Genomic DNA, 12,466 nt, shown 5'->3' on the forward strand with positions numbered 1-12,466 from the left:
CTGGGCAAAAAAAAAAAAAAAGGGTTCCGAGGCGCCCGCCGGCCCCGCAGCAGAGCCAGGCCAGCTTGGGACTCGCAGGCCCGGCCCTCAGCCTCCGAGGATTGCCCGGCAGAAAGCGGGAAGAGACTGCGCCCCATGCCGCCCGCCTCTCCCTCAGGCCAGCTAGGAAGGGCGGCCTGCCCCGTGCAGCGCCTCCCGTCCTATCGGGGCCCTCCGCGAATGGGAAGGGCGCTTGCGCGTTACGCGCGCCGTAGCGGCGCTTCTGGGCCTGTTTCCCGCCCGCCCGCCCTGCCGCATTTGTAAGCCCAGCCGGAAGGCAGCCTCGCCGCGGTCACTCCCGAGAAAGGGAGGGACGCGTAGCGGCCGCGGTGAGTCCAGCCCGGGCGGGGGTGCTTCCCGGCGCGGAGAGGAGGCCGCTAGGGGAAGGCGCGGGTGGAGCCGGGGCTGGCCGGAGAGGCGGTTTGGGAGGACGGCTCGGCGGGGCGTCTCTCCTCCTTCTGGGGGCTCGGAATGGCAGTCCGGGGAGAGCTCGTCGCCGGCTGCTCCCCTCCTTTCCGCCCCAGCGGGTAGGCCTTCTGGGGGAGAGGGCAGGCCGAGCCAGGCAGCTCGACTCCTTTTCCCCCTTTTATTTACGAGGGGAAGGGAAAAAAAACACCCTTTCCTACAATGTTGCAGGCCCCGTTGGACCCGCAGAGAGGGCAGGAGGGTGGGCGAAGAGGGGAGCCAGGGAAGGTTAAAGTCTATCTTCCCCCCTCCCGCCAATTAAAACGAGAGGAAAAGGCTGTGGGTTGCTCCTAGCCGTACCCCAAATTCAAAACTAGCGGCCTCCAGTCGCTGGAGAAGGCCCGGGGGTGGGGGCGTATGCCCGTCGCCTTCATCTTCTCTTGGACATGTTTTTCCCCACAGGCTTCTTGTTTGGCTGCTGGGAGAAACGAGGGATTTTGGATGGACGGGCCTTTTCTTTCATTGAAAAACTCTGATGGTCTTCCTCCCCAATTGGCCCCAAAGCCAGCCTGACTTTTTGTGTATGGGCAAATTCCTGCCTGCTTTTTGTTTTCCTTCCACAAGTAAAATGGCTGCAGAGGGTTGTTTTTTTGGGGTGGTGTTGGTGGTGGTGGTGGTGAAAAGTGAAAGCTGAAGAAAAAGTGTAAAGTATCATTGAGGGGGCGGCATCCCATAATGATATGAAAGCCTGTTGTTTGATAAATCATGTAACCCAACTTTTTTTTTTAATTCAGAAGTAGGTCAGCAAAGCTTGCTTTTAAATAAGGGATTGGATTGCAGTTCAATCTGTGCTTGTTCTCTTGCATTTCATCAGCACCTGAAATTTTTGCTGGGGACCTGTGTTGTTGTGAAAGATATGAAATGTGCTGTCTAATATTTCTTCCTGCACTGGCATTCTTCCAAAGTATACAGAACTGTTTTGTATATCGTACTATTCAAATAATTCCCATTCCCAAGGCCTATTATGCTTGAAAACTTACTTGCACAAAAGTGCATATAGTTGTATAATCTCAGACCTCACTTATGCTCTTTTTATGATAGAGCTTTCTGTTAATGTAAAATAATTGAAATCATAGAAATATCTCATGAAAGTATTTTTCTTTCTACATAGGTGTTGAATATATTAAATATTAATATATTGTTCAGAGTGGCTACTGAAATGAGTTTGGTACAGGGTTAGGATCTGTAAATTCAGACAGGAAGATCAAATATGCTCTAGGGACTGTTTTTTGTATTACTATTCACTGTTTAATTACAGAGTGTACATAATTCAAAAGAAAATGCAGAAGTCCTTAGAAAAGTAATGGTGAGAATAGTTCTTTTACATACGTGACTATGTTAGGAACATTTAAAGATATATACATGTTGGCACCATAGTCAGAAAATGCTCACTATAATATTTTTCTGATTCTGTGGAAATGAAACCCAAAGTCTATAGTTGCTCCTAATAGTGATATCAGCACTCCCAGAGATCTATTTTCCTCAGTAGATACCATTTTTCTGTGTCAAGAACACTAATATATATTACCCATATTTATATGGATGATCAGTTATATAGCATAATGACACATTTACATGAGTAATAAGAACCTATTGCTCATGTAAGGGCAGTGTTAATTGATGAAATATGCAGAGCTAAGACTTGGGAATGTTGAATAGAAGCTGAAGGTTGTTTGAGGTAGACAAGGAACAAGCAGCAGTATTTTCAAAATAAAATAAAGGACATTATGATTTTTAAAGTAGACAGAATCTGCCTCTTTGTTGGTTTTATCCCAAAGCTGGCAATTATCTTTTGACTCTCTTACGTACACTTTTGCTTCCCAAATTGCCTCCACTTACCAAGAATATATTAATGTTTTAAAAAAAGAAAATGTGTAAAATTGTTATGTAAATAATAAACTTAAAATATCAATACATATATTTTTAAAAGGTGATAGAATGAAGTTTTGATCTTACATAATGATATGGAGATTATAGTATTCCTGTTCATCTTGAGTAAATGTCAGGACCCACCACAATCCATGTTTTAGGAAAGAAGAACTCTTGGAGACAGGATTGGCCAAGCAGGAACTTTTACTAAAACTTGATTGTCAGTGGAAAATCTAGACAGGATCTGGAAACTGTGTTGTAGATTGATACTTTTAAAGTGTCCCCGAGTAAAAAACCCCTCCCCTCAGTCCATTTGGTCAGTCCTGGATCAGTTAAGGTTCAGGTGTCAAAACCTTCCATGGGAAAAGGGATCTTCCATGCCTTTATTTCCTCCCCTTCAGATTCCAATCAGAGATACAAACCAGAATCTCTGCCCCCCCTTTCTTTGTTCTTCTTAGTTCAAAGGTTGTTTCCCTGGTCTTTGATGACGGCCTCTAGGCAGGCTGAATAAACAACTTTGCATCTAATGAATAGGGATGGCCAATTAACATCTCCTTGGGAATGGCAGAATCCAGTGAGGGATGAGATTTGGGGGTATACAGATAGGGAATTAGGAATGGGATATAAATGGATTCTGACAGTAAAGTAGTTATGTTATACTAAGTGATGTTGCAATAATGATTCATACCACTGCATGCTTCTGGAAAGCTCTAGGTTTATGCAGAAGATCTTTTCAAAATTCTTAGGTGGACAAATGAAATAAATCTGTAATCCCTGGAAATGGAATAGAACTGTTATCAGATTTATTCTACCTATTGTTATTGTTACTAAGAGATTTTTGTAAATGTTTGACAAAGGCAAACAAATATTTACAGTGCATTCATAGAGATTAATTCAGTGAGGGCCATTGTTTTCAGCAGGACTTATTCTTGGATATATATTTTATACTGCATATCCTAACAAAGTTTAACTGTTGAAAACTTTTTAAGAGAGAGTATATTCTTTCTGGTACATAGATATGATTTTTTTTTAAAAAAAGTGACTATTTTCTACACCAGTGTTTCTCAACTTTAGCAATTTTAAGACTTTAGCAATTTCAGTTCCCATAATCGTGAGAGTTAATATCGATACATCTTTGAAGGGTTCTGTAACTGGAACAAAAAGAAATAGTTTAGCCTAACTATTGCTATCTTGCTTTTGTAATCAGCCTTTGCGGCAGGACAAATTTTATGCAAGCATGAGAAACGTACTGAAGGAGGGAATAAGGGAGTGTACAGGAATGATTGATGTCTTCCTTATGATGTGATGGCTCTGTTGTCTGATTTTCATTGACTAACAAAGTTTACAAAGCATGCTACTCAAGGCAGGGGTCCCCAAACTGGGCCACAGCCCACTACCAGGCTGCAGCCACTAGGCCGCGTGAAGGGATGGCCAGTGCATGTGCACATGTGTGTGCGCTCACCCCCCCCCCACGCTAGTGCCGCCCTGAGCATCCCGCCGGTGCTAGCGCCACCCTGCTCCGAGGATACCAACGGTGCTCGCACCACCCCGCCCGTGAGCGTCTTACTGGCGCTAGCGCCACCCTGAGCATCCCACCAGCACTAGCACTGCCCCAACCCCGAATGTACCACTGGCACTAGCGTTGCCCATAGTGTCCTGCAGGCTCGTTTGCATATGTGCTCGCATGCAGCCGTTTTCGTGTGCACATGCACTCACGGGCAGCCCATTTGCACACGCGCACGTGCCTGCCTCCCTTTCCGGGGCCGCCAAATCAAAAGGTTGGAGACCTCCGTTCTAAGGTGTGGCATTTCTGGACATAACTCTGCCAGCATTCCAGATTGCCACCCAGCTATTTTATTTGATGAATTAAAGCACTGTTTCCTCAAGAACCCTTTTTTTGAGTTGCCTGATCAGACTTTTAATCATGTCTCAAATTTAAGTGAGGGCCAGGGACCTTACATATTAAAATTGCTAAGGTTGAGAAATAATGTTCTACACCAGGGGTCTTCAAACTTGGCCCTTTTATAACTTGTGTTCAACTCCCAGAATCTGAATGGGACCAGTTGTATTGATAGAAATTTTTAGTAAATTTGTGTAAGTTATTTTAAAATACAGGAATCGATTTTTATAGGTATTATGACATGGAATTTTAAATAACTTTATGTAAATCCCAATTTACCTAAAACTTCTCTCTTTCAAGAATCCATATGTTATTTTTCAAAAGGACTATATTTATCTTGTCACTTCTTGTTTTTACATGTGTTTGCTATTGCTTCTTAAATGAACTTTGCACTGTATCTAGTCGTCATACTGCAAAATTAGTCCTTACTAAGTAGTTTGAGATTGATGAGTTCTTAAAAGTAATACACATGCTGAGTTGCAAAATGGATTTTTTTTATTATATTTGATTATTTTTCCTAGAGCTGTGGCACAGTAGTATTACAGGGAGGGAGGAACTTTGTCCATTGCAGTACAGAATAGGGCTTTTTGTTTATTACTTAGTATTTTATCTTTTCTTATAAATTTCTTGCTAATTAAATGGAAGTCTTAAATTTATCATTTCATTTCATTGAGAAAAACTTTAAAAATTCTCTGTTAATCAAAAAGTTAATTTGTAGATTATTTACTTAGGGCTGGACAAATTTGGATTCCATTAATGTGTATTTGTTTATTTTCTTGCAACAGATTAAAATTGTACATGCAGTTATTGACATGAAAGCATAAATACTGCTATGCACTCCTCAAGGCAACATCATCTTAAATGTCTCCTAAATGTGGTAGGATTTAGTTATTTACTTTCTGTGTTTCAGTCTGAAGCAATATTTGAATCAAGTTTAGTTAGGAATAAATACGTAAGATTAAAGATTTGAGCAGAAAGTCATATTTGGAATTGGCTCAGATAGGCGAAATACGTGTGAGTTGTAGGATAGGATAACATTTCCACGTCTCCAAAATATCTTGTTATTTCTGGCATGTTCCCATACCCATTTCTGATTTTAAATTGTTAACCCGTCTAGTCCATTTTCTATTAGCCTGTGCCATATGCAGCATTTCAGATTTAAAATGTAAAAAAAAAATCTGATGAATTATTTAATGAACTACAGTTAGATCATAGTTGCTATAATCTGTTTTGATTCAGGCTTTATTTTTAATTTTGAAAGTGTCTAAACAATCACAGCAACAGAATTTCTTTTTTAAGGTAAAGGTAAAGGTTCCCCCGCACATGCGTGCTAGTCGTTTCTGACTCTAGGGGCCGGTGCTCATCTCCGTTTCAAAGCCGAAGAGCCAGCGCTTGTCCAAGGACGTCTCCGTGGTCATGTGGCCAAAGGCGCACGGAACGCTGTTACCTTCCCACCATAGTGGTCCCTATTTTCCTACTTTCATTTTTACGTGCTTTCGAACTGCTAGGTTGGCAGAAGCTGGGATGAGTAACAGGTGCTCACTGTTACGCGGCACTCGGGATTCGACCCGCCAAACTGCCGACCTTCTGATCGAGAAGCTCAGCGTCCTAACCCACTGAGCCACCTTTACCTTTACCTTTCTTTTATAAGCAGTTTTAAATTTAGGAAAACTAGTCCATAGCATATCTGTCCTACTCTGTGCCCAAAGCGTGTCCAGGTTGCACTGTATTTCCCAAATACTGATGAGCAGTTAGGTGGACTTCAGTTGTGTATACAATTAGTAGGCTAGGGGAAAAAAGCTTTTATGGGTGTTTAATATTATAAATGTATTTGATTTGTATTTTTCCTTGCTCTCTGAAAGAACATTCAAGGCCACTTGTAGTTAAAACACCGCATGTGAAGATGTGGTGTGCTGTCCCATACACATGCATAAATATAGGTTAAATCATAAACATTTGCCATTTAAAGATCATCTGTTCCTAAAGAAGACTGAATGTCAAGCATAGTTTCTGAGAAAGTACATTTCCTAGATTGGGATCAATGCAGGAAAAGGCTGTCTTGGACCATGCTTTGGCCATAAATAAGCTTTCAAGTAGAGGAACTTTAGAAGGCTTTGCCTAGAGATTAGTTCCCAAGCAGTTTCATTATGGCAGATCCTTCTTATAATCAATCCTAAGCTGTTTATGGCTTTAAAAGTTAATAATGGAAAACATTTGGCTATTCGGGCCAGTCTTCCAGTGTAGGCATTTCCCTATGCAATTATTTTCAGAGCTTTAACACCAGTTTCCCCAAATTGGATTACATCATTTGAAAATCCTTGAAAAGCATTATTCAAGCTCTGCTTTAACTTTTAATTTGTGATGACTGCCCTATATTCTCATGTTACATTCTTTTTGTGTTCCCAGAGTTTGCTTAGGTATTTTAATAATTAATATATATAATTAGAAGATGTAGAACCTAACCATGAGTTATTAAATTCTTTTGGCTCACTGTTAAATATCTTAATTAGTGTTTTGTTTGTGGTTTCCTATAATATGTTTGAATTCTCGGGTGAGGGGGTTTGAAACAGAACAATTGATGCTATATTGTTCTAGAATGATATTTAATACATGCGTAATATTTTTGAAAACAGCTTTGAAAAAGGCCTTTAGAATAGTATTGCATCACTTCTAAATAGCAATTATTTGGAAGCAGAAATAACCCTTTATGACAGGGGTCTTCCAACTTGGCCCTTTTGTGACTTGTGGACTTCAACTCCCAGAATTCCTCAGCCAGCGTGCCTGTCTGATGAATTCTGGGAGTTGAAGTCCACAAGTCATAAAAGGGCCAAGTTTGAAGATCCTGCTTTATGACAATGCAACTCGGGAGGCTACTTCATCTCTTTGAAAGGAGATGATGTATGGATCTTCTAGAAGTTGTTTTTACTTTTTAATGCAACACAAAGAGAAATCATTATATATGTGAGGAGCTGTCATACTAAACTTATTCAGTTTGTGAAAAGTAAAATGCAATTAAATTACCCTTGGTTTGATCCTGCCTAACTTTTCTAAGCGTGACCCCTGACATACCCTCTAAAAAAAACAAATTTACTCTAGCAATAAAATAGCAACCACACACTTCTGATAGTTACGAGAGCAAAAATTTCCAAATCACATAATTATTTGAAATAGTTAAATACTATTTTTTTGGGCTCCTTCAAGTCATTATTAACTCCTGACCACTGTCTAGAACAAGTCCCTGTAGTTTTCTTGGCCAGGTTTTTCAGAAGTGGTTTGCTTTAGGTATAAATTTGAAAATTCTTGCAGTGTTTTTATTTGGGCTGGTCGTAAAAATTGAGGGGTGAAAGTAGTGTACCTTGATATAAATGCTAACCTTATTGACTAACCTTTTCTTCTGTGACAGTAATGCTGGTGGAACGCTTTTGCAGATTGAAATTGGCAGAATATTGAAAGGACTTGCAACATGTTATGTTGGGGAAATGCATCTTTTGGACAACTTGGATTGGGCGGTATTGATGAAGAGATTGTCCTGGAACCCAGAAGATGCAGTTTCTTTGTAAACAAAAAAGTTCAAGATGTTGGCTGTGGACTGAGGCATACTGTATTTGTATTGGATGATGGGACTGTGTATACCTGTGGATGTAATGATTTAGGACAATTAGGCCATGACAAATCTAGAAAACGACCAGGTAAGATAAAAAATAATGTTCGTTGGATCCTGCACGGTTTTGATTCTAAATTTTGGTACCAGATTTGCACACTTGAAGGCATCTAATTAATGTATAACATCAAACTAATTCATATTTAAAGAGCTTTACCACATGTTTTTAAACAAATGATTATGTAGGGATGTTAAGATTTTGAAAATATTACATTTGAGGAATCTTATCTAATCTTTTAGTTTACATTTTTCATGATGGTATCTTTTATCCTGGACATCATTTTGAAAATTGATAATTTGTACTAGGAAAAGTATATATAATACTCTTAAGATAGATGGGGTTGATAAGAGTTTCCTTTTATGAAATAACTTGATGTGAAAGATCCTTCACTATGTGACTTTCCATTTGTATATGTGCTTCCCAGTACAGTAGCCACATAGGTTTTAAAAGAAAGAAACCCTATTTTTTGTTTATTTATACTTGAATTAAATTCAGTAAATTTAAGTTGAAAAGCACCTAGATGGTTTGGAAGATCCAGCACACCAGTGGCAGTGATAAAATAAATTTTGCATTACTTTACTCTATAAAAGTAATCTCCCAGTTTCTACAAAATTATTTTCTTGGGAAATATGGCACATTAGTAGTTCTAGAAAGGTTTTGGCTAATCTGAATAACTAATGGATCCTTAAGAAGACAACACAACTGAGGTTTTGTTAACTTTTATATCATAGTCTCTTGAGTGATAATATTTGAAGAAAATGATAGAAATTACAAAATGCTTTATTATAGCTTGGAAAATTTTGGAAGGATGAATCTTCTATTCAGTTTTGCTGTCTGGGGAGGGTAAGCATGTATAGTTTTCATTCTTAAATCCTGATGTGTATTACAGGTAGTCTTTGACTTAAAACTGGTCCGTTTAGCCAGTTACAATGGCCTCAGAAAGGGTGCTTTACAGAAGGATTTTCGCCCTGTGGATGGAGGGATGGGAGAGGAAATCTTTTGTTGGACTATAGGGATGGAACTAAATCTTCAGGATTTGAACTCTGTTCCTGCAGCCTAATGAAGGATTGCACCCTCCCCTGGACTCCCCCTCCCCCAAGGCATCTTTTGCTTACCTGGGATTCCATCTGCTTAACATGCAGGGAGATTGCTTAATGACGCAACCAGGAGTGGTGGAATTGCACTCATTGGGCAAAACAGTTACACGAGTTTCTTGCTTGCTTAATTGCCATTTCACTCAACACTGGCATTCCAGTCCCCATTGTGGTCATTAAGTCGAGGACTACTTGCCTGTGTGTGCAAGGGTAATATTCAGTGTTATGTTTTGTGATTATATTAGCTATTGCTGTCCAAGGTTTTAATGCACAAATTTAAAAATTATAGTCTCTAGAAACAACTCAGACTTTGACTTTCGATTGTATGAAAATCACTGTCACACCCTCAATCTTTCTATTGCTTTTTACTTTCGGGTTCTGCCATTTTGATGGGAGGGGGGAGGCTGTTAGGCCATGCCGTTGGGAGCGGGGAGGTCGGTCAGTATTTCTTCCGCTTTGTTCCTCACACTTTTGATGCTGCAATGTGTGAACAGGAGAGGAACGTGCCCTGTGCCATCTGTCTTCACTCTGATGGGAGGAGGTTGTAACCCTGAGGACAGTGCCTGGGATCTGTGCTTATCACCTCAGTTCCCATAACAACTTTGCACCTGAGGATTGTATGAAATCAAACTGGACATCTGGCCAAAAGGAAGGGGTTTTGAAAGGGATGCTTTAATGTAACATTTCACGCGGGAAAAACGTAAGATCTTGCTTTGCTCTTCTGCTATCCCTAATTGCTCAATAAAAGTTCCTTTTGAAACAATGCCTGTTTCAAGAGTTCTGCTTTCTTGGGAGGAATAGCTGAGACAGGACCTTAACAGTCACTTCCAGATATAGTTAGATGTGATGGCTTCCCCGGATGCCTGCTCAGACAGTGAGGAAGAGCTGGCTCTGGGGACTCTGGAGGGGGTTGCGGAGGAGTGTCGGGAAGTTGGTGAGGGCACTGAGCCAGGAATGGAGAGGCCAGGCATAGCAGAGAGGTTGCTGGAGGGACAACCGGACGAACGGCCTGCTGAAGGAAGGAAAAGGAGAGGCGGAGCTGCAGCTGGCCAGTGGGGATGAGGAGGATTTGCCTCCTCCACCTGATTTGCAGATGCACAGGGCTGAGAGAAGAAGGCACAATGGAGGTCGGCAAGGCTACTGGGGAGGTGACAGCCTCACCTCTCCTTACGAGCCACGTAGGCACGTGCCTATTTAATTGGATGAGTGGAGTTGGCGGTTGTTGGAAACAACTGCCCATTTCTTGCTGTGTGCATGCTTCGCCCTCATGCTCTTGATTTTCCCAGCTCTGGATAGTGTTAGGATTGACTGTGTATTTGGACTTGATTAGTTTGTGGGTTTGGGGTCTTTGCCTTGGACTTCAGACTGGACTTGGACTGTGGACTCTAGGGACTTTACATTTGCATTTGCCCCTGGATTTAGTAGCCTTGTACCTTGATGGAACAATGTTAGCCTTAGGACTTCCTAGGACCTTGCAAGTCGGTCCAAGTGGATTCATATTAGGGGCTTGGACTTTCAGTAAATCCCTTAATACCTTTGTGCGTGTCATGCTTGTGGATTAAACCAGGACACTAGATAAATTCAAGAACATCAGTGTTTAGGATATCTTTCAATTAGTAATGGCTTCAGTCCTCTCCTAATTAATCCAAACTGCTGTTTCTAGCATGAGTGAAAATATTTAGGGTTCTGAAACTTATCCCTTGAGGATAAAAATTCAGACCTTGCTGGGTGCAATTATCAATAAGTAGACTTGGGGTTCTTAGACTGTGACGTATGTTAGGCCAGAAGTAGTATAAAATTGACTTGATTTGTTAGTAAAGACACTTTTTTTGCTATTTCCACTTTTTAATTTATAATTACAGAGCAAGTTGGTGCCTTGGATGCTCAAAACATTGTCACTGTTTCTTGTGGAGAAGCCCACACATTAGCATTAAACGACAAGGGTCAAGTCTATGCCTGGGGTTTTGCTGTGGATGGGCAGCTGGGCTTACCTGGCACTGAGGAATATACTAGAGTCCCCAGGTAAGACAAAATAATCAAATAATGTTTCAAGAATTCCTTAGGAAAATGTTAACTCTTGGATTACTTCAATTGTTTTGTCTGTGTACATTTGGGGCACAATGGCTCAGCAGTTAAAGACACTGAGCTTGTCAGCTAGAAAGCTGATAATCCCTGCAGCCGGGTGAGCTCTTGTTATTTGCCCCAGCTCCTGCCCTCCTAGCAGTTCAAAAGCATGCTATAGGTGAGTATATAAACAGGTGCCACTTTGGTGGGAAGGTAAAGAGCGTTCCATGTTCCATGTGCCTCGGTGTATAGCAGTGATGGCAAACCTTTTAGAGGCCAAGTGCCCAAACTACAACTCAAGACCTACTTACGTATCGTTGGGTGCTGGTTGGGTGTGGTCCATTGGTTGGGCGTGGCTGCGGTGGTAACGACAGACTGGGTGGGACTAAAAAGTTCAATCAGTCAATTCCATCTTTGCGAGATTTTTTTTCCCTGTGAGAAGTTGAAATTGATTGAACTTTTTTTTTCTTTTTTTTTGCACACGGTGGTGGAGGCCTAAAGCGAAAAGGTTTTATAAAACCCAGCTGAAGGCCTAGGACTGGGGCGAGGGCATCTGTGCCCAGAGAGAGGGCTCTGTGTGCCACCTGTGGCACGCATGCCATAGGTTTGCCACCACAGGTGTATAGTCACGCTGGCCACATGACCACAGAAGTGTCTTCAGACAGTGCTGACTCCCTCGGCTAAGGAACGGAGTTGAGCACTGCCCCGCTGGAGTCGGAAATGACTGGACAGGGGAAGCCTTTACATTTAACTTTATGTACATTTAGATTTTTTTCATATTCCGTTTTCTGTAAAATAATTTGCATCAGTATACTCTTGAAAGCTGCTGTACTGTGCTGAAGCCACTACTAGAGCTTCTTGAGCTTTTCCTTTTCAGTATTTCCTTAGCTGTGGACTCAAGAGTAGATGGCATACATTTTTTTGTAATAAGTAAATACAATATTTATAATACTGACATTCTTTATGAGATTCTAATTGGGAACTTAATGTAAGTTAAGTAGAGTGATAGTTTATTCCTTCTTCATGGACGTGGACCAAAATGCAATGTAGATTTGATTGAATTAAAATTAAATGAAATGCTGATAATATCTTGTTCATTTAAAGATTTCCCTCCTTGGTCACGTTCAGATTTAGCCATGGTTTTTGGGAGGTTTCTATAAGTGACATCCAAGACATAACTGTACTTTTGCTAAAACTGGCTTGTTTTCATAGATGCACTTTTTTGAGTTAAGCATGAGAATGAAATAACATTGTGAAATCAGTTTCATTTTAGCAGTTGCAAAAAAAGCGTATGGATATTTCTGAGGTTTTAATGATTTTGTAAAATATTTGGAAATTTATTTTGATTTATTAAGCTGCCATCCTTAAACTAT

General features: G+C 40.8%; 1 protein-coding gene across 3 annotated transcripts in view; it reads left to right on the plus strand.

The window, feature by feature from the left end:
- The first annotated feature begins 254 nt into the window (after positions 1 to 254).
- Positions 255 to 12,466, plus strand: part of HERC4 (HECT and RLD domain containing E3 ubiquitin protein ligase 4) — a 52,488-nt gene continuing 40,276 nt past the window's right edge. The window contains exons 1-4 of one of the 3 annotated variants that reach the window (XM_083364624.1): positions 255 to 368; positions 5,059 to 5,150; positions 7,677 to 7,962; positions 10,892 to 11,051. In XM_083364624.1, coding sequence (XP_083220750.1) covers positions 7,737 to 7,962; positions 10,892 to 11,051 — 386 coding nt within the window. In that variant the 5' untranslated portion in view covers positions 255 to 368; positions 5,059 to 5,150; positions 7,677 to 7,736. Of the gene's footprint in view, positions 369 to 438; positions 567 to 5,058; positions 5,151 to 7,676; positions 7,963 to 10,891; positions 11,052 to 12,466 lie in introns of those variants that run through there. The other 2 variants (XM_083364623.1, XM_083364625.1) reach the window with 2 other exon arrangements.

This window comes from Vipera ursinii (assembly GCF_947247035.1).
Source record: "Vipera ursinii genome assembly, chromosome: 5".
Lineage (NCBI taxonomy): Eukaryota > Metazoa > Chordata > Lepidosauria > Squamata > Viperidae > Vipera > Vipera ursinii.